This window comes from Anomaloglossus baeobatrachus, chromosome 4 (assembly GCF_048569485.1).
Source record: "Anomaloglossus baeobatrachus isolate aAnoBae1 chromosome 4, aAnoBae1.hap1, whole genome shotgun sequence".
In the NCBI taxonomy this organism is placed as follows: Eukaryota; Metazoa; Chordata; class Amphibia; order Anura; family Aromobatidae; genus Anomaloglossus; species Anomaloglossus baeobatrachus.
The window spans coordinates 367,319,232-367,340,623 of NC_134356.1; the positions used below are offsets into that span (position 1 = coordinate 367,319,232).

Below are 21,392 nucleotides of genomic sequence, written 5' to 3' on the forward strand. Positions count from 1 at the left end.
CACTAGCTGTACTACCCGGCTTCGCCCGGGTTAATAACTGCTGTTAACAAAATAGAATGTATTAACAAAAATGTATTTTGCACACAAAAGCCACAAAACAGATAGATAGAAATGTAATTATTAAATTGTTGCCTATATTAACCAATCAGAGCTCAGATTAATTAACTGTAGCAAAATAGAAGCTAAGCTGTGATTGGTTGCTATTGGCAGCCTGATAAATCTCCAGGCAACAGAAAGCCCTCCCCCTGACAGTATATATTAGCTCACACATACACATAATAGACAGGTCATGTGACTGACAGCTGCCGTATTTCCTATGTGGTACATTTGTTGTTCTTGTAGTTTGGCTGCTTGTTAATCAGATTTTTATTTTTGAAGGATAATACCAGACTTGTGTGTGTTTTAGGGCGATTATGTGGCGAGGTTGGTGTATGTGTGGTGAGATGTGTGCTGAGGGTGGTATATGTGTTTGTGTGTGTGTTCATATCCCCGAGTGTGGTGAGTATCACATGTCGGGGCCCCACCTTAGTAACTGTACGGTATGTACTCTTTGGAGCCATCGCTCTCATTCTTTAAGTCCCCCTTGTTCACATCTGGCAGCTGTCAATTTGCCCCCAACACTTTTCGTTTCACTTTTTCCCCATTATGTAGATAGGGGCAAAATTGATTGGTAAATTGGAACGCGCTGGGTTAAAATTTCACCTCACAACATAGCACCTGGCGCTGCCCGGGATAGTAACTGTCTCTCTGTTTCTCTCCCATTCTCTGTCTGTCTCCCCCTCTGTATATATCTCTCTGTCTCGCTCTCTATCTCTTTGTTTGTCTGTCTCTTTCCGTCTCTGACTGTCTCTGTCTCTTTCTCCATCTGTCTCAATCTCTTTCCCTATCTGTCTATCTATCTCTTTCCCTGTCTGTCTATCTATCTCTGTCTCTTTCCCTGTCTGTCTCTTTCCCTTTCTTTCCCTGTCTGTCTCTTTCCCTGTCTGTCTCTTTCCCTCTGTCTCTTTCCCTGTGTCTGTCTCTTTACCTGTCTTTGTCTGTCTCTTACCCTGTCTGTCTCTTTCCCTCTCTTTCCCTGTCTGTCTTTTTCCCTGTGTCTGTCTCTTTGTCTGTCTGTCTCTTTACCTGTCTGTGTCTGTCTCTTAACCTGTCTCTCTCTTTACCTGTCAGTCTGTCTCTTTGTCTGTGTCTGTCTCTTTGTGTCTGCCTCTTTCCCTGTCTGTGTCTGTCTCTTTCCCTGGCTGCATTGTGACACGCCAACATTCCATATAAGGGCGTGGCTGCGCATTCTTCTGAAGTGCTGGCTGCACTGTGGCTCCCAGCTCCATTCGCTTTAATGGAGGCAGGTTTTTTGGTGAATAACTGTAAAGCGCAGGGTTAAAATTTCCCCTCAAAACATAGCCTATGACGCTCTCGGGGTCCAGAAGTGTGAGTGTGCAAAATTTTGTGGCTGTAGTTGCGATGGTGCAGATGCCAATCCCGGACATACATACATACACACATACACACATTCAGCTTTATATATTAGATGGAGGTCTATGGGGTGCATTATACTATTTAGAGAGCTATTGGGTGTGCATAATAATCTATGGAAGTCTATGTGGGGTGCATTATACTATACAGAGAACTATGGGGGTGCGTTATAATATACGGAGGTCAATGGATGGGGCATAATAATATATGGCAGACTATAGTGAGTGCATTATAATATATAGAGGACTATTGGGTACATTATAATATACCCTCCAAACAGAGGAAACATACAAAATCCTTGCCTATGTTGTCTTTGAGTCACCGTGATGCCCATAATAAATATAATTCTAATATATTGATACATGTTTGACTATCCATAGTAAATATTTCACGTTTTACTTAGCTTATTGGTCAATGTTGTCAATTTTATGATTTGTGTATTTAAGAATAGAATAGATAAGAAATACATATACAATGCAGAGTGGGGACAATTTTCTAAATACAAATCATCTTTGGAAGTGTAATTTTTAACTGGTCAGACCAGGAACAAATCTTTCTTTCTAAGGCAACTTAGTAATGTGGAATGTTTAATACATTTGCAGGAGCTGGTAGCCTTTGGATTAAGCAACATATTTGGTGGCTGTTTTAAAGGCTTTGCTGCAAGTACGTCATTATCAAGATCTGCGGTCCAAGAAAGTACAGGAGGGAAAACGCAGGTGATTATTGATCAAATTATTTTTAAGATAGTCAAATATATCATCAAAAAGCTACTGTAACAATAAAGAGCTTGGGGTCCGGCTCCTTAGTCCTCAACCCTCTTCACATTTCCTTCACCCTGCTATACTCTCTTTTCCCCATTTCAATGTTGAGAAATTGCTCATTTTCAGGTAATTATACAGTCATAGAGCAAGGTCACTTAGTGCTGAAAAACATGATGAATAAGAGTCTCCGATGCTCTGCCGAACCAATAACTGCAGAGTTTAAGACCTCCTTGAAATTAGAGGGGTTCTCTGGCCTTAGGCAACAAGTATGCAGTCCCTCTGTAAACAGTATATCACAAACGTGAGTACACCCCTCACAACTGATCAACAATGAAGATATGACACTTTCTTACAATGTAAAGTAGTAGCTTGAATAACAGTGTAAATTTGGTATACCTTCTTAATAACTCAACACAGGCATTACTGTGTAAACCACTGGCAACAAAAGTGAGTAGACCCCTAAGGGAAAATTGACAAATTGTGCCCAACGTGTCAATACTTTGTGTGGCCACCATTATTTTTAAGCCTAGAAATAATTATTTTAATTATGGAATTCACTAGTTCACTAGAGCTTCACGGGAGCTGCTGGAATTCTCTTCCACTCCTCAATGATGACATGGTGGATGTTAAAGATCTTGCGCTCCTCCACCTTCTGCTTGAGGATGCTCCACAGATGCTCAGTAGGGTTTAGGTCTGGAGGGAACATGCCATCTCCTATCTCAGTAATGGGAAAGTCTTTGCTGAATACAGATTTTACCTCAGAATTGAAAATTTTGATAATGACTGATCAATTCTGGCAGCGAAAGAGGCACATTTGTCTGATAAGAATTATTACAAAGTGTCTTATTTTCATGTGTATTATTGATTTATGAAATAAAAATAATGGTTATGCTTTAACTGATCTGCACGGGGCCCTGACCTCAACTTCATTGAACACCTTTGGAGTCAACTACAACAGAGATGTTAAACCATATTTCTTATCGAATATCAGACTTTCTGACCTCAAAAGTGCCATTTTGGATGAATGGACAAAGATTCCCACAGACACATTCCAAAACCTTATAGAACTTTTTTTCCCAGAAGAGTGGAAGCTGTGTTGACTGTAATGCAGCGACCAACTCGATATTAATGCCTATTGATTTAGAATGGGATGTCATAAAAGCTCCTGTATGTGTAATGTGTAGGTTTTCCACTACGTTTGTCAATATAGTATGTATACATCCTTAGATTATCTTGTGCGCTTTACCCTACATGTGATAAGGATATCTACAGAATGACAGAAATCCATTTAATTATTGACCCTGCGTTAGTTGACTTCTGGTTGACTCCTGGCTTGCTACGTACACATGCCACACAGTTGATGGCAAACCTCTGACAGCCTATGGATTTTATGTATGTATATGAAGATAAATCACACAGTGGAGTAGTGGTGTACAAATATTCTTTTTAAAGTGAAGTTTAACAAAAGTTCTTGACATCTTCATATTATTACATTACAGAATTTTTAAGGTAGCCTGGCAATATTGTGATCTTGTTATTAGAATGATTGGAAATGATTAAGCTAATTTTTCTTTTTATGAAAACTATTTTTGCAATGTATGGAATATCACCATTTCTTCATAATTGTATTCAGCATTCACCGACTCAAGCAGTAGTTAGTGCTCTAGAGCTTCTGTTTGCATTGTAACAGGGACAAGACAGGTTGATATGGAGCTGGGCCTCCTGCTTGTCTAGACATATATAATTGTGTACAGACTACTCCACCTCTCTACTATCTCCTCTCTTCCTCCTACATGTCCACAATCATATCAACCTTGGATTAGTATACAAGGAGGCACTAATACAATGTATCAGCATCATATGCCTAAACTGTTATAAACTGTTAAGGCCCAGTCACACACAACGACTTACCAGCGATCCCGAAAACGATGTGACCTGATAGGGATCGCAGGTAAGTCGCTGGGAGGTCGCAGGTGAGATATCACACAGTCAGATCTTACCAGCGATGCAGGAACGATACAGGTCGCAGTAGCGACCTGTATAACGATCTCAGCAGTCACTGTGACCCTGTCACACAGCGTCAAACACAGCGATGTGTCCTGCCCAGCAGGACATCACCTTTGAAGAAAATGGCCTGGACCATTCTGCAACGACCAGCGATCTCACAGCAGGCAGGGGCCTGATCGCTGGTAGGTGTCACACATAACAAGATCGCTAACGGGATCGCTACTGCGTCACATAAACCGTGACTCAGCTGCGATCTCGCTAGCGATCTCGTTATGTGTGACGGTACCTTTATTCTTAATTTCAATAGAAGTAATTATGTAAGATACAGATAAATATTATGGAACTATGCAATTTTAAATGTATGTATATATACATATGTACTATATCAATGTATGTATTAACAGGTGGCAGGACTTTTATCAGCTATAATTGTCATGATTGTCACTTTGGCCATTGGATTCCTCCTTGAATCACTGCAAAAGGTATAGTTATATCATAGTTATAGCACAGTATTTCTTGTTCTAAAATCATCTGTATAAGTCACTGTATATGTAATTAACCACACAATTTGCTTCTTATTCTGTTGTAGTCCGTACTTTCAGCTCTAGTCATTATCAATCTGAAGGGCATGCTGATGCAGTTCAATGAAATCCCTATTTTGCTTCGGAAAGATAAATATGATTGCGTAAGTAGTGCTTCTTCACATGAATTGGTCTTCTCCAAAAATTCATTGCTTTTTTAAAAAAAGTTGTGGATTATCTACATTTTGAATGGGGCTGCCTATTAACCTCATTCAGGCATCCATTTTTCTCATGTGGGTTCTATCCGTAATTTTTGAGGTTAGAACATGTACAAATTATAATTGGTGATGGACAAGCAGTACAATGCTTAATGATGAGTGCATACTAGAATACTCAAGCAGGTCAGAAGCTTGGACAAACTCAACTCGAGTACTGAGCATTATGGAAGTTAATGATTGGCCAGTTAAGCTCTCCAGCCGCATACTGCTAGCCATATACAGAGCATTTCCGGGAGAAGGAGGGCAAAGTTTTCTAAAAATGTTGTTTTTACCCCATGAGAGCCATTCAGAGACTGCGAATCGGTATCCCTGGGGTGTCTGCACACATCATGCAATAAAGCAAGCCTGTGCTTTGTGTTTGATGTATCATGAACGACACATCGGAGTACCCGGGATACTTAGCCGAACACTGCGAGTTTCCAAGAACCCCATTGCTTGATCGAGTACCAATCATTATTAATTATAATCCACAGAGCTGTTTGTATGTCCGTATTTTGGGGGGAACCTTGTGCCCACACAAAAGAATGATGGAGATGTGTCCATTTTTGATTGGCATCTTGGATCAAATTATCCATACAAATTTATGGGTTCATGAACGTCACTGACAGCACACTAATGGCATCTGTGCGCCATCCGTGTATTATCTGTGACTAAGATTACAATGAACAGGAGAAGCTTTGTAATTTATATTTTTATTTTTTTATTTGCAAAACTCACTGATGAATTCTGTTGGTAATAATTGACATGGACCAAACACTGATGAAAAATATTGATGACATTTGGACCATTTTTTGTGTACTTTAAAAATGAATGAAGTCTGAATGAGACCATAATGTTTTGTCCCCTGTTCTGTACAGTAAATTTGGGGAAAGCGTAGATATATCAATGAACAATTCTTTGAAGCATGTTACAGTTAATCTCCTACTCCTAGATCGATTACAGTAAGAAACTGGTTGCCCAGAAAAGTTAACTGTCAGACCTAATTTAAAGGGGTTGTCCACTACTTTTACATTGATGGCCTATTCTTCGGATAGGTCATCAATGTCTGATTGGCCGACCCCCACCGATCAGCAGTACTCAATGTCGGCCGTAGCAGACGGCTGAAAGTTCTCAGTTCCGGAGCTGCCCCGTCAACTGCGGCTGGGTACTGCACATCCGCCTCCCATTCAAATCAATAGGAGGCAGATATGCAGTACCCGGCGGCGGCTGCTATCAGAACACGGAGCAGCTCCAAAAAGTGAGCATTTCTGGCCGTCTGCTGATCGGTGGGGATACCGGGTGTCAGACCAAGGCCGATCAGGCATTCATGACCTATTTTAAGGATAGCAATCAATCTAATAGTGTGGACAACCCCTTTAAGTTTTCAACAGATATCTGTGATAGTGACAAGTTGAAGATTATTTCTGCAAGTTCTTATAAAAAGAAGCCACTACATCGTGTTTAATTAGTACATCAAAGCTGCATATAAAATTATATTGGTTATTATAAATACGTCCTCATAACATAAAAGTGCAATGTCCAAGGACCAGAGTCAATAATATTACCTCAGAGCCCTTTAAACAGTTGCCAAAAAAGAAAAGAGGGTTTTAAACAATGACAAGATGCAGGTTGTTTTTTCAGTATGATTGCTTCTCTAGGTCCAAAGTGTTACCATGAGTATAGTAATAAAATGGGAGTCCATAGAGTCTTCAACTCTATAAATTGCCTTTTCCAAGTAATTAAGATAACAGTATCTCAAGCATTTAAAGAAACATAACCACAGGCACTTGTATTTGTTTTGCAAAATACTGCTCGGATTGCAATTCTAGTTTATTAAGGTAAATTATGTGTTTTCAAGCATATAATATAGATTACAGCGCCATCAAATAAAAAAAAAATGTGCTTACATATTTACGTATATATCCAAAAGTAACAAGTAAAATAACAAATCATGATAAAAAGTATGAGACCCATATCCATATGAGCTTACAATCTAAATATTTAAATATGAAAGTGTCTTTTTATACATGGGACTAGGGAATATCAGTAAATCTAATTGAGCCAAGAAGTTCATCAATGTAAAGTTTTATGGATGAAGTTGGGTTTTAAGATGAAATATTCATTGATTTACAACAGTTATCATACATGTCTGTTCCTGTTGTGCGGCACAGTAATGAGATTATTAGCAATCTACTTTTGATGATCTGAACTTCATACACGAGTGACCTACAGTATATAGGTTCAAGCCTAAGGGGTACTTTGCACAATACGACAACGCAAGCCGATGCTTGCGATGACGAGCGTGATAGTCCCCGCCCCTGTCGCAGCTGCGATCTCTTGTGATAGCTGCCGTAGCAAACATTATCGCTACTGCAGCTTCAAATGGACTTACCTGCCCTGCGACGTCGCTCTGGCCGGCGACCCGCCTCCTTCCTAAGGGGGCGGGTTGTGTGGCGTCACAGCGACGTCACACGGCAGGCGGCCAATAGAAGCGGAGTGGCAGAGATGAGCGGGGCGTAAACATCCCGCCCACCTCCTTCCTTCCGCATAGCCGGCGTGAGCCACAGGACACAGGTAGGAGATGTTCCTCGCTCCTGCGGCTTCACACACAGCGATGTGTGCTGCCGCAGGAACGAGGAACAACATCGTAACATCGGTCCTTCCGAAATTATGGAAATGATCGACGCTACACCCATGATACGATTTTGACGCTTTTGCGCTCATTAATCGTATCAAAAACGATTTACACACTCCGATATCGACAGCGACACCGGATGTGCGTCACTTTCGATTTGACCCCACCGACATCGCACCTGCGATGTCATAGTGTGCAAAGTACCCCTAAGATAGCTGAAACAGGCAATAGGGTTTTATCCAGTGACAGATTGGTGATAAGATAAGGTATCTCCTCACCTGATGTGATTGTGTACAACACAACTACTGCAAGATATATAGCGGCTGCTGCAGACCCACGGGTGAAAATAGAGAGACAGATGAATGGGAATAAATGTGGTACCTCTGCCGTAATTCACCAAATGAGATGAGTCCAGGATCATAAAATATTCTGTGTGGTCTATTTATCAACATGTTTCGAGGCACACATGCCTCTTCATCAGGTCAAAAACATAATTAATTTACATGGAGAGAGGATTGCTTGTATACAGGTCTAGCATTAGAGGAAAGGCACCAACACCTCCTGTGGTGTCAAAGTTCAACATCTAGCTTCGAAAAACATATATAAACCAATAAATTACATTAACTATTTATTCTATCCTCTTCTATTGTGTATTAAATAAGAATGAAATGATTACATGTCGGTTATCCACGGTTTGCAGAATAATCCAAAGGGAAAAAAGAAAAATAAATTAATAAAGGATGTTTTGTTAGATTGAAACCTGCTTTCTCATTGCTAATGAAGAGGGGAGCCGTGTGATGGCCAGCATTGTTTCCCATAGCTTCATATAATGTCAATGTCCGTGCTGGGCTCCCATTGGGGCCTGAGTCATTAGTCGTCACAGTCTCTATTACCTTCATCTGTACTTGCTGGTTCCTTGTCATAGACAGGGAGGGCGACATAAAGCACACACAGACTCTGGTAAAACAAACAGCAATCTTCTTTATTGTAACTCTTACTTCTTTGCATGCTTCAGGCCCTTAGGAGCACCCGTGCTGTGTCTGTTCTACCTTGGGGGAAACTTCCCTGTTCCTGGCACTCGCCCTGGACACTGTCCTACAACAGCTGAGTGCTATATAATCTTGCTCCCCTGGTATCCTTTCCATGTGGTTGCCGTACCTCACTCATACCCCCAGATGTGTGGCTGCTCCCGACCAGTTCAGGGTCGCGCCGGCCGTCTCTATACCCCGACGTCCCACCGGTATCCAGGGCCGTATTTGGGGTTTTTGCTGCCCTAGGCACTGTCAGTGGTGGCGCCCCCTTCTGATCAGTCAGATTAAGGGTATGTGCACACAGCATTTTGTTTTCAGACAGATCCGCACTGTAACCCGCCCAAAAACCCCAAACTCTAAATATTAAAGAAATGAACTCATACACTGCAATGTAATCGACTTGCTGTCCATATGTTCAGTCTTTGGAGTTTTTTAAGCGCGTCAGGTTTCCTCAGACATGAAGCGGCTGACAGTGACCGGCCATTATATGGCGCCTGCTGCTTGGATGCCGCTTACTACTTCATTTAAAAAAATAAGTAAAATCCAGTAGCTAAAAGAAGTTGGAAAAAACAACCAAGAAGCAACAGCAAAAAAAAAAAAAAATATATATATATATATTTGCTACAGGATAAAATGATGACTGTCCTGAAGCGTATTCTGTCTGAATAATTCCGGGGGTTCACAGACATCTACAAGACGTGTGCACATTCCCTGATAGAGCCCAGAGCCTTCAGATTGTAGTTAACACCTGCATACACATTAACCTAAAGTGGTCTAAACCCGCCAATATCGACAGGTTCTGCTGACAGTCCAATGTGAATGGGGGCTCTAACTTCTGATTGTCGGGGGGGGAATAAGGATCCAGCATGTCCAATTACAGAGTGTAGATCCTATTAGGCTAGGTTCGCACACTGCGTCTTTTTGACGCTGCGTTTTTGTGCGTTTTTGGCTGCTAAAAACGCACAAAAATGCACCTGCGTCGAAAAACGCATCAAAAAAACACATGCGTTTTTGCCGCGATTTGGTGCGTTTTTGGCTGCGTTTTGCTGCGTTTTTCCAATGCATTGCATGGGGGGAAAACGCAGAAAAACGCAGGAAAGAACTGACATGTCCATTTTTTTTTTTAAACTTAAAAACGCAGGTAAAAAAAAACAGATGTGTGGGGACAGCAAAAATGAAAACTCATAGACTTTGCTGGGGAAGCAAAGTCCTGCAGTTTTGAGGCCAAAAACGCACCCGAAAAACGTGCAAAAACGCTGCGAAAAACGCACTGTGCGCACATAGCCTTATCCTCTAAATGATAAGCTGCTGCTGGAGATGTCCAGCAGTGGCTCTAATAAAGAACACAAACACTTGGCAGAATGAGTGCTCCTGTATATGGGAGAGCTGAGCAAGATAGCTGCCGGCCTAAAAATCAGACTATAGTGTATGGGGGCTTTAGGGGTGCTTCACACATAGCGACAGCGACGTCGCTGTTACGTCCCCATTTTCTGTGACGTAACAGCGACCTGGTAAGTCGCTGTTATGATCGCTGCTTAGCTGTCAAACACAGCGACGCAGCAGCGATCATAACGTCGCTACATGTGCAGAGAGCAGGGAGCCGCGCACACTGCTTAGCGCTGGCTCCTTGCTCTCCTAGCTACAGTACACATCGGGTTAATTAAGATAAAACTTTTTATGTGCACTATAGCGTTTATTATCGCTAATTATTGACCATGGGATATACAGATACTTAGGCAAATTTAAAGACTTCTGTTTCTCCTTATTTCTGCAGCACATCAAGCAGTCCTGTAATGATAACTACTGCTGATTAAACAGTGATTTTATCAAAACTACACTGAGCAGCCCAGTAAGTGACAACACTGGAATCAGGATCTCTGCCCCTACATTATGCTGCTCTCAAATTAGGTGGCAAAAACCTTGTGAGACTCATAATTCTCCTCACTAAAGAGTAACCACCCTAAGTAAGCCCAAGAATAAATAACTGCCCATCACTGAGCTCACTTCACAAAAAATGACCCCACACCGTGTCACTTATAGTATACAGCCTCTACATTATTCTCTCCTATAACATTTCCACTACACTGCCCCCTCACATGAAAACCCCACTGTCCTCCCCACTGAATTATACCCTCCAGACCTTCCTCACTTATGAACTATGACCTCCACTGTCCCCACCTCTCCATGCAGCCCCCACTTCACTGTCCCCCTCATGCTGTCCCCACTCCATAATGAGCCTTATGCTTCGCATTCTGTATACCCAACCCTCCCAGGCTCCTAACTGAGCGCTCCCCATGCTGCCCCGTCTCCATATCAAGCCCCCTCCATACCATGCCTCCCCCCATGTACCCCATTCTCCATACCATGCCTCCCCCCATGCTACCCCATTCTCCATACCATGCCTCCCCCCATGCTACCCCATTCTCCATACCATGCCTCCCCCCATGCTACCCCATTCTCCATACCATGCCTCCCCCCATGCTACCCCATTCTCCATACCATGCCTCCCCCCATGCTACCCCATTCTCCATACCATGCCTCCCCCCATGCTACCCCATTCTCCATACCATGCCTCCCCCCATGCTACCCCATTCTCCATACCATGCCTCCCCCCATGCTACCCCATTCTCCATACCATGCCTCCCCCCATGCTACCCCATTCTCCATACCATGCCTACCCCCATGCTACCCCATTCTCCATACCATGCCTCCCCCCATGCTACCCCATTCTCCATACCATGCCTCCCATTCTCCATACCATGCCTCCCCCCATGCTACCCCATTCTCCATACCATGCCTCCCATTCTCCATACCATGCCTCCCCCCATGCTACCCCATTCTCCATACCATGCCTCCCATTCTCCATACTGCAACTCCCATTCGCTATACTGTCCACCACCCTCATTTTCCCTCGCCCCCCCCCCCATTTTCCCATTCTGCTCCATCCCCCATGCTGCGCACCCCCATCATGCTCCATCCTCCATGTTGCACACCCCCATCATGCTCCATCCTCCACGTTGTGCCCCCACATCATGCTCCATCCTCCACGTTGTGCCCCCACATCATGCTCCATCCTCCACGTTGTGCCCCCACATCATGCTCCATCCTCCACGTTGTGCCCCCACATCATGCTCCATCCTCCACGTTGTGCCCCCACATCATGCTCCATCCTCCACGTTGTGCCCCCACATCATGCTCCATCCTCCACGTTGTGCCCCCACATCATGCTCCATCCTCCACGTTGTGCCCCCACATCATGCTCCATCCTCCACGTTGTGCCCCCACATCATGCTCCATCCTCCACGTTGTGCCCCCACATCATGCTCCATCCTCCACGTTGTGCCCCCACATCATGCTCCATCCTCCACGTTGTGCCCCCACATCATGCTCCATCCTCCACGTTGTGCCCCCACATCATGCTCCATCCTCCACGTTGTGCCCCCACATCATGCTCCATCCTCCACGTTGTGCCCCCACATCATGCTCCATCCTCCACGTTGTGCCCCCACATCATGCTCCATCCCCCCCCATCCTCCATGTTGTGCCCCCACATCATGCTTCATCCCCCCCATCCTCCATGTTGTGCCCCCACATCATGCTGCATCCCCCCCATCCTCCATGTTGTGCCCCCACATCATGCTTCATCCCCCCATCCTCCATGTTGTGCCCCCACATCATGCTTCATCCCCCCCATCCTCCATGTTGCGCCCCCCACATCATGCTTCATCCCCCATCCTCCATGTTGCGCCCCCCACATCATGCTTCATCCCCCCCATCCTCCATGTTGCGCCCCCCACATCATGCTTCATCCCCCCCATCCTCCATGTTGCGCCCCCCACATCATGCTTCATCCCCCCCATCCTCCATGTTGCGCCCCCACATCATGCGTCATCCCCCCCATCTTCCATGTTGCGCCCCCACATCATGCTTCATCCCCCCATCCTCCATGTTGCGCCCCCACATCATGATTCATCCCCCCATCCTCCTTCATCCCCCCCCCCATCCTCCATGTTGCGCCCCCACATCATGATTCATCCCCCCATCCTCCATCCCCCCCATCCTCCTTCATCCCCCCCATCCTCCTTCATCCCCCCATCCTCCATGTTGCGCCCCCATATGTTCCATCCCCCCCATCCTCCATGGTGCGCCCCCATATCATGTTCCATTCCCCCCATCCTCCATGTTGTGCCCCCACATCATGCTTCATCCCCCCCATCCTCCATGTTGTGCCCCCACATCATGCTGCATCCCCCCCATCCTCCATGTTGTGCCCCCACATCATGCTTCATCCCCCCATCCTCCATGTTGTGCCCCCACATCATGCTTCATCCCCCCATCTTCCATGTTGTGCCCCCACATCATGCTTCATCCCCCCCATCCTCCATGTTGCGCCCCCCACATCATGCTTCATCCCCCATCCTCCATGTTGCACCCCCCACATCATGCTTCATCCCCCATCCTCCATGTTGCACCCCCCACATCATGCTTCATCCCCCCATCCTACATGTTGCGCCCCCACATCATGATTCATCCCCCCCATCCTCCTTCATCCCCCCACATCATGATTCATCCCCCCCATCCTCCATCCCCCCATCCTCCTTCATCCCCCCCCATCATGATTCATCCCCCCCCATCCTCCTTCATCCCCCCCATCCTCCTTCATCCCCCCCATCCTCCATCCCCCCCCATCCTCCTTCATCCCCCCCCCATCCTCCTTCATCCCCCCCATCCTCCTTCATCCCCCCCATCCTCCTTCATCCCCCCCCCCCATCCTCCTTCATCCCCCCCCATCCTCCTTCATCCTCCCCATCCTCCTTCATCCCCCCCCCATCCTCCTTCATCCCCCCCATCCTCCTTCATCCCCCCCCATCCTCCTTCATCCCCCCCATCCTCCTTCATCCCCCCCATCCTCCTTCATCCCCCCCATCCTCCTTCATCCCCCCCATCCTCCTTCATCCCCCCATCCTCCTTCATCCCCCCCATCCTCCTTCATCCCCCCCCATCCTCCTCCATCCCCCCCATCCTCCTCCATCCCCCCCCATCCTCCTCCATCCCCCCCCATCCTCCTCCATCCCCCCCATCCTCCTCCATCCCCCCCCATCCTCCTCCATCCCCCATGTTGCGCCCCCATATGTTCCATCCCCCCCATCCTCCATGTTGCGCCCCCATATCATGTTCCATCCCCCCCATCCTCCATGTTGCGCCCCCATATCATGTTCCATCCTCCCCATCCTCCATGTTGCGCCCCCATATCATGTTCCATCCTCCCCATCCTCCATGTTGCGCCCCCATATCATGTTCCATCCTCCCCATCCTCCATGTTGCGCCCCCATATCATGTTCCATCCTCCCCATCCTCCATGTTGCGCCCCCATATCATGTTCCATCCTCCCCATCCTCCATGTTGCGCCCCCCCCCCCGGGTTGCTTGTTCGGCGCTGTCTTCGGCTGTAAAGCGCTTACCTGCTCCAGGCTGCATCTTCCGTTCTCCACGGTAGCGGTGGCGGCGGCGGCGGCGGCGGTGGCGGCGGCGGCGGCATCTGACATCTTGCTCGGCGGCGGTTCCATCTCCGGCGGCGGTTCCATCTCCGGCGGCGGCTCCCGTCCTCCTCTGCGCGGCCTCACGCTGCTGTGACCTCTGCACAGTGAGCGCACGGCAGCACGTCGGGGCGGGGAGCTGATTACAGCTCCTCTGACCCCGGAAGTAAGTGCCGGCACGCTCACAGTTTCATTTATAGTCCCGTGTTATAGACGCGACTATAAATGACTGCGGCGCCCCCTCCCTCCTCCAAAAAGGCGCCGGATTTAATAAAGAGTTTGGAGGAGGGAGGAAGATTTAAAAAAAAAAAAAAAAAATTAAAGTTTTGGTCTGGGCGCCGCCCCCTTGGAAGGCGCCGCCCTAGGCACGTGCCCTCAAGTGCCTAATGGCAAATACGGCCCTGCCGGTATCAAGACACCTCACAGTCCGTCCGCTGAGTGAGATCTCAGTACACGGGAGGATTCCTCCCCATCTAGGCAGACCCTAGCTCTGGGTCCTGTCTCTAAAGCCCACTTTACACGTTGCAATTAGTTGTACAATCGCATTTGCGATGTAACACGCCCAGGTTGCATATGGGATCTATGAGATTTCACGTTGGTCGTTCATTTGCTGTCACACGAGCGTTAGTAGTCTATGTTAAATTGGTCAATTGTGTGTGCGATCCTTTAGATCATGTGTTCTGTGACGTATGCATTGGGCACCTTTTTTTTTTTTTTTATTTATTGACTTGCCAAGCGTGTGTAATGCGTGTGTAATGTGGGATGCGTTTTTACTATGTCATCTGCCATTCAGCTCTGCTACATGGCCGCTAACAGCAGACACAGACAGCCATGTAGCAGAGCTGAATGGCAGATGACAGCAGACACAGACAGAGCCGCACTGTCAGAATGAACTCGGGTGAACCTCACCCGACTTCATTGTGATGCTGCGGCTCTGTCTGTGTCGCACCCTGATTAGCGGTCACCAGTGAAGACTCACCGGTGACCGCTAAACTCCTGAGTAACTGAAGTTACCAGCCCTCTCTCATATACTCACCAATCCCCGATCCCCGGCGCTGCACGGCGTTCACACTGCTCCGGCGGCTTTTACTGTTTTGAAAAAGCCGGCCGCCCATTAAACAATCTCCTATTCCCTGCTTTCCCCGCCCACCAGCGCCTATGATTGGTTACAGTGAGACACGCCCCCACTCTGAGTGACAGGTGTCACACTGCACCCAATCACAGCAGCCGGTGGGCGTGTCTATACTGTGTAGTGAAATAAATAATTAAATAATTAAAAAATCCGGCGTGCGGTCCCCCCCATTTTTAAAACCAGCCAGATAAAGCCATACGGCTGAAGGCTGGTATTCTCAGGATGGGGAGCTCCACGTTATGGGGAGCCCCCCACCCTAACAATATCAGCCAACAGCCGCCCAGAATTGCCGCATACATTAGATGCGACAGTTCTGGGACTGTACCCGGCTCTTCCCGATTTACCCTGGTGCGTTGGCAAATCGGGGTAATAAGGAGTTATTGGCAGCCCATAGCTGCCAATAAGTCCTAGATTAATCATGTCAGGCGTCTATGAGACACCTTCCATGATTAATCTGTAAGTTACAGTAAATAAACACACACCCGAAAAAATCCTTTATTAGAAATAAAAACACACACATATACCCTGGTTCACCACTTTAATCAGCCCCAAAAAGCCCTCCTTGTCCGGCGTAATCCAGGATGATCCAGCGTCGCATCCAGCGCTGCTGCATGGAGGTGACCGGAGCCGCAGCAGACACAGCCGCTCCGGTCACCTCCATGCAGCAAATGAACACAGCCGCGCGATCAGCTGCTGTCACTGAGGTTACCCGCGGCCACCGCTGCATCCACCGGTGGCCGCGGGTAACCTCAGTGACAGCAGCTGATCGCACGGCTGTCTTCATTTGCTGCATGGAGGTGACCGGAGCGGCTGTGTCTGCTGCGGCTCCGGTCACCTCCATGCAGCTGCGGTGGAAGCGACGCTGGATCATCCTGGATTACGCCGGACAAGGAGGGCTTTTTGGGGCTGATTAAAGTGGTGAACCAGGGAATGTGTGTGTGTTTTTATTTCTAATCAAGGATTTTTTCGGGTGTGTGTTTATTTACTGTAACTTACAGATTAATCATGGAAGGTGTCTCATAGACGCCTGACATGATTAATCTAGGATTTATTGGCAGCTATGGGCTGCCAATAACTCCTTATTACCCCGATTTGCCAACGCACCAGGGTAAATCGGGAAGAGCCGGGTACAGTCCCAGAACTGTCGCATCTAATGTATGCGGCAATTCTGGGCGGCTGTTGGCTGATATTGTTAGGCTGGGGGGCTCCCCATAACGTGGAGCTCCCCATCCTGAGAATACCAGCCTTCAGCCGTATGGCTTTATCTGGCTGGTTTTAAAAATGGGGGGAACCGCACGCCGGATTTTTTAATTATTTAATTATTTATTTCACTACACAGTATAGACACGCCCACCGGCTGCTGTGATTGGGTGCAGTGTGACACCTGTCACTCAGAGTGGGGGCGTGTCTCACTGTAACCAATCATAGGCGCTGGTGGGCGGGGAAAGCAGGGAATAGGAGATTGTTTAATGGGCGGCCGGCTTTTTCAAAACAGTAAAAGCCGCCGCAGCAGTGTGAATGCCGTGCAGCGCCGGGGATCGGGGATCGGTGAGTATATGAGAGAGGGGGATAGACTGACATGGACAGAGAGTGAGGGACAGAGATAGTGACGGACTGACAGAGATTAGTGCATGACAGACATTGTGAGGCGCTTCAGAACGCAGCTTTTCAGCTGCGCTCTGAAGCAGACCTTTTTTACGCTGCGGTGCAGAGCGCACACCTGCGCACATAGCATCAGACAACAAAATCGTATGAGGGATGTCACACGTTACAATTGACTAGGTTCTTGCAACAAAACGCTCAATTCTAGAGAATGATACGATGTGTTTGCGATCAACGGTTTTGCGTTCAATCCTGATCGCATGTAGCTGTCACACGCAGATACGTCACAAACGATGCCGGATGTGCGTCACTTACAACTTGACCCCAACGACGGATTGTGAGATATATTGAAGCGTGTGTAGCGGGCTTAAGCTTCACCTCCTGCCGCAACTGACTAACAAACTTCTCTCTGCTTCTGAACCTTCTGCTCACACTTCCCTCCTGACTACGTCTCCTAAGTAACCAACTCCACTGCCTCTTCCAATGTCCCTGCTCTATCCTATTAACTATCTAACTGCCACTAACTCCACACTCCTGCTGCTTGGTCCCTAGTTGCCACTTAAGACTATGTTTTTAAAAAACTTAACTGTCCTATCTTATTATTAATACTACATCTATCCTTAACCCTTTACCTACAGTGCTCCTGTCACCTCACACTACATCTCCCACCTGACACAGCACGAGGGGCTACATTACACATAGTTTACAGTTTATAGCAAGCGAACATCTACACTCGCTAGGGGCGCCGAGTGTTGCACCCAACCAGCTCTGCTACATTCTGCATTAGTGTACATATATATATACATCCTACTTATATACATTAGGTTCACAATATACTATTACTTATTAGGCAGGAGTGGGCGCTACTCGCCCCCCTCCTACACTAACATGGGTCATTAATGACATGAATCCCATGGGATAGGTATCTAAGTGAAAAAGAACATTGAGAGATTAGTCATCTGTTTGTGAATTTGTGAGAGGTTCATACTGTGCAATACATGACTTAGATGAGGTATAAGTATGTAATAGTGAACAAACATTAACTTTTGTCTATCATCTTCTCATGAGTGTTCAAAGAAATAAAGAAATGGTGAATAGTGGTGAAATTAAATTAACAGTAATCCATTTGATTAGAGCTGGCGTTTCCAAACCCATCATTTAAGGTGTGTGTCATTTATGAGCCACATAGAGTAAAGGCTGCTTTACACCAGACAATCTATCGTGCGATAGATCGTCGGGGTCACGGTTTTTGTGACGCACATCCGGCATAGCTGGCGATGCCGGCCTGTGTGACACCTCCTAGCGACGCAGTATCGCTCACAAATCGTGAGTCGGGTACTGCTCGCTAGGTTGCATAATATCGTTTAATTTAGTTGACCATCGTTTCCGTGGTAGCACACGCCGCTCCGTGTGACACCACGGGAACGATGAGCAGCTCACCTGCCTCCCGCGGCCGCCGCCGGCTCTATGTGGAAGGAAGGAGGTGGGCGGGATGTTTACGTCCCGCTCATCTCCGCCCCTCCACTTCTATTGGCCGGCGGCCGTGTGACGTCGCTGTGACGCCGAACGTCCCTCCCACTCCAGGAAGTGGACGTTCGCCGCCCACAGCGAGGTCGCACGAGAGGTAAGTATGTGTGACGGGGGTTACTGACTTTGTGCGACACGGGCAGCGATTTGCCCGTGACGCAAAAAGGATGGGGGCGGGTACGATCGATTGTGAAATCGCACAATCGGTCATACCGTGTAAAGCAGCCTTTAGGTCTACTTAAAAAACATCCCAGGATTAGAATCGTGTCAGTGAGGAGTTAATTTACTGGAGAATGCTAATTATATTTAATGATGCAGCTGATAGCTCCATTATTTAAGACATAAAAAGAGGAGACATAAGGCCGGGACCACACGGGGCACTAGTGCGATCCTTGCATGACAAGGCAGCACAGCGGGAGCCGAGTGTCATGTGAGTGTCCCTGCGACTGAGGTCCAACTGTGCGAGCGGACCTCAGCTGCGGGGAGCGGGCCGGCACTGAGGAGGGGAGGGAGGGATTTATCTCCCTCTCTCCTCTGTAGCCGGCTATTGCGATTATCACGCTGCACGCACGGTACACCGTTGTACCGCGAGTGCAGTACGATTTTTTCTCGCCCCATACACTTGAATGGGTGCGAGAGAAAGAGTCTCGCATTACAATCACAGCATGCTGCGATTGTTTTCTCGGTCCGATTAGAGCTAAAATTGGTCCGAGTGGAATGCAATGTTTTATCGCACTCCATTCGCACCATTTTTCTCGCCGTGTGGCTTAGGCCTAGCATAAAGCATCGGTATAACGGGCACCACATGGACCCTAATAATATACTGCTCCCCTATCCCCTGCTCCCCTATCCTGTATACCCGCCATCCCATACCAGTATCCACCTTGATTTATACCACTCCTGACTCTCCCCCCCCCAGTGAACAATTTGTCAAACTCGGACATATATATATTTTTTCTTTCACAAAACATAACTCTGCACCTCACCAATCTGTGACAGCCCAGGGTATGGGTTAGCTCTTACTGTGCACCATGCTCCTCAGCGGGTATGAGAGAAATTCCCTTTTTTTTTATCTCACCCTCTGGCCAGCCCACCTTTCCCATAACCTTGTATGGATAGATAAATCTCTGATCACCAGCACTGTCAGGTTGCGACACACTCCATAGCAGTGAAAGCATGAGAAAAGTCTCTCCTTTAGGCCCATTTCACACGTCAGTGAAAAACACTGACGTTTTTCACTGGCGTGTAAAACACGCACATGTCCCTCCATGTGCCGTGAATCACGGCACACGTGCGTTGTCTAAGTGCAATCCGGGCTCTGTTCTCCGTGGCCCGTGATTGCACTAATGCCTGTTTCACACGTCAGTGATTCTGGTACGTTTGTGCTTTTTTTTAAACGTACCAGAATCACTGACATACGCAGACCCATTATAATGAATGGGTCTGCTCACACATCAGTGATTTTTCACTGCACGTGTCTCCGTGCGGCGTACCAGCATGTCCGTGATTGCCGCACGGAGACATGTCCATATTTTTCTGGCATCACTGATGTCCCACGGACCACGCAGTGGTGTGGTCCGTGGAACACGTGCCAGAAAAAAACGTGCTTTTAAAATAAAAATCATTTTTACTCACCCGGCTCCAGCGATGTCCTCTGCAGCCCATGCAGCTTGATGCTTCTGAGCCGGCTCATTACTGTCGCGCATATTCATGACGCACGACACAGCCGACCCGGAAGCAGCTGCTGCGGGGGTCAGTGCCGGCCGGATGCTGCACCGCAGGAGCGATCAGCACCATGGAGAGCGGGAGCGTGCACAGGTGAGTTAATCTCTAAGTGCAATCACGGGCCACGGAGAACGGAGCCCGGATTGCACTTAGACAACCCACGGCACACGGAGGGACATGTGCGTGTTTTACACGCCAGTGAAAAACGTCAGTGTTTTTCACTGACGCGTGAAACGGGCCTTAGAGATTCAAAATTTTCAACTTACCTTGCCTGCGATTCGCTGTGCCTGCTCCGCTCTCGGCAACTCCTGCCTGGCTCATGAATATTCATGAGAGCAGGAACAGTCGACCAGGAAGTAACTGCACAGAGCGGTGGGCGGACGCTGGAGAGCCGAGGAGATCAGCACCATGGAGAGCAGGAGTGAAGGCAGGTGAGTAACGTCCATATGCAATCACGGGATCACGGATCATGGATTGCACATGGACAACCCACGTGTGCCGCGAATCACGGAACACGGAGGGACATGTGCGTGTTTTAGACACTGAAGAACGTCAGTGTTTTTCACTGACGTGTGAAACGGGCCTTACATATACAGTTGTGTTCAAAAGTTTGCACACCCCTGCAGATTTTTTGCTTTCTTGGCCTTTTTTCAGAGAATATGAATGATAGCACAAAATCTTTTTTTCCACTTATGGTTAGTGGTTGGGTAAAGCCATTTATTGTCAAACTACTGTGTTTTTTCTTTTTAAATCATAATGACAACCAAAAACATCCAAATTATTATTTTTATTATTATTTATTTATAGAGCACCATTAATTCCATGGTGCTGTGCATGAGAAGGGGGTTACATACAAAATACATATACAAGTTACAGTAGACAGACTAGTACAGAGGGAAGAGGGCCCTACCCTTGCGGGCTTACATTCTATAGGATTATGGGGAGGAGACAGTAGGTGGGGTGTAGATTGGGCGGCAGCTCCGCACGGTGGTAGGGCAGTAGCTCCGCACGGTGGTCGGCGGCAGCTCCGCACGGTGGTCGGGCGGCAGTGAGTTCATCAACCGACCCCAAAAAACATCCAAATGACCCCAAAAGTTCGCATACCCTGGTGATTTTGGCCTGATAACATGCACAGAAGTTGACACAAATGGGTTTCAATGGCTAATAAAGTTAACATTCTCACCT

General features: G+C 47.3%; 1 protein-coding gene across 1 annotated transcript in view; it reads left to right on the top strand.

The window, feature by feature from the left end:
• LOC142303617 (chloride anion exchanger-like) overlaps positions 1–21,392 on the top strand; it is a 145,592-nt gene that overhangs the window by 79,651 nt on the left and 44,549 nt on the right. Inside the window, exons 10-12 of the mRNA XM_075345144.1 lie at positions 2,076–2,189; positions 4,646–4,723; positions 4,831–4,926. Coding sequence (XP_075201259.1) covers positions 2,076–2,189; positions 4,646–4,723; positions 4,831–4,926 — 288 coding nt within the window. The remainder of the gene's footprint in view (positions 1–2,075; positions 2,190–4,645; positions 4,724–4,830; positions 4,927–21,392) is intronic.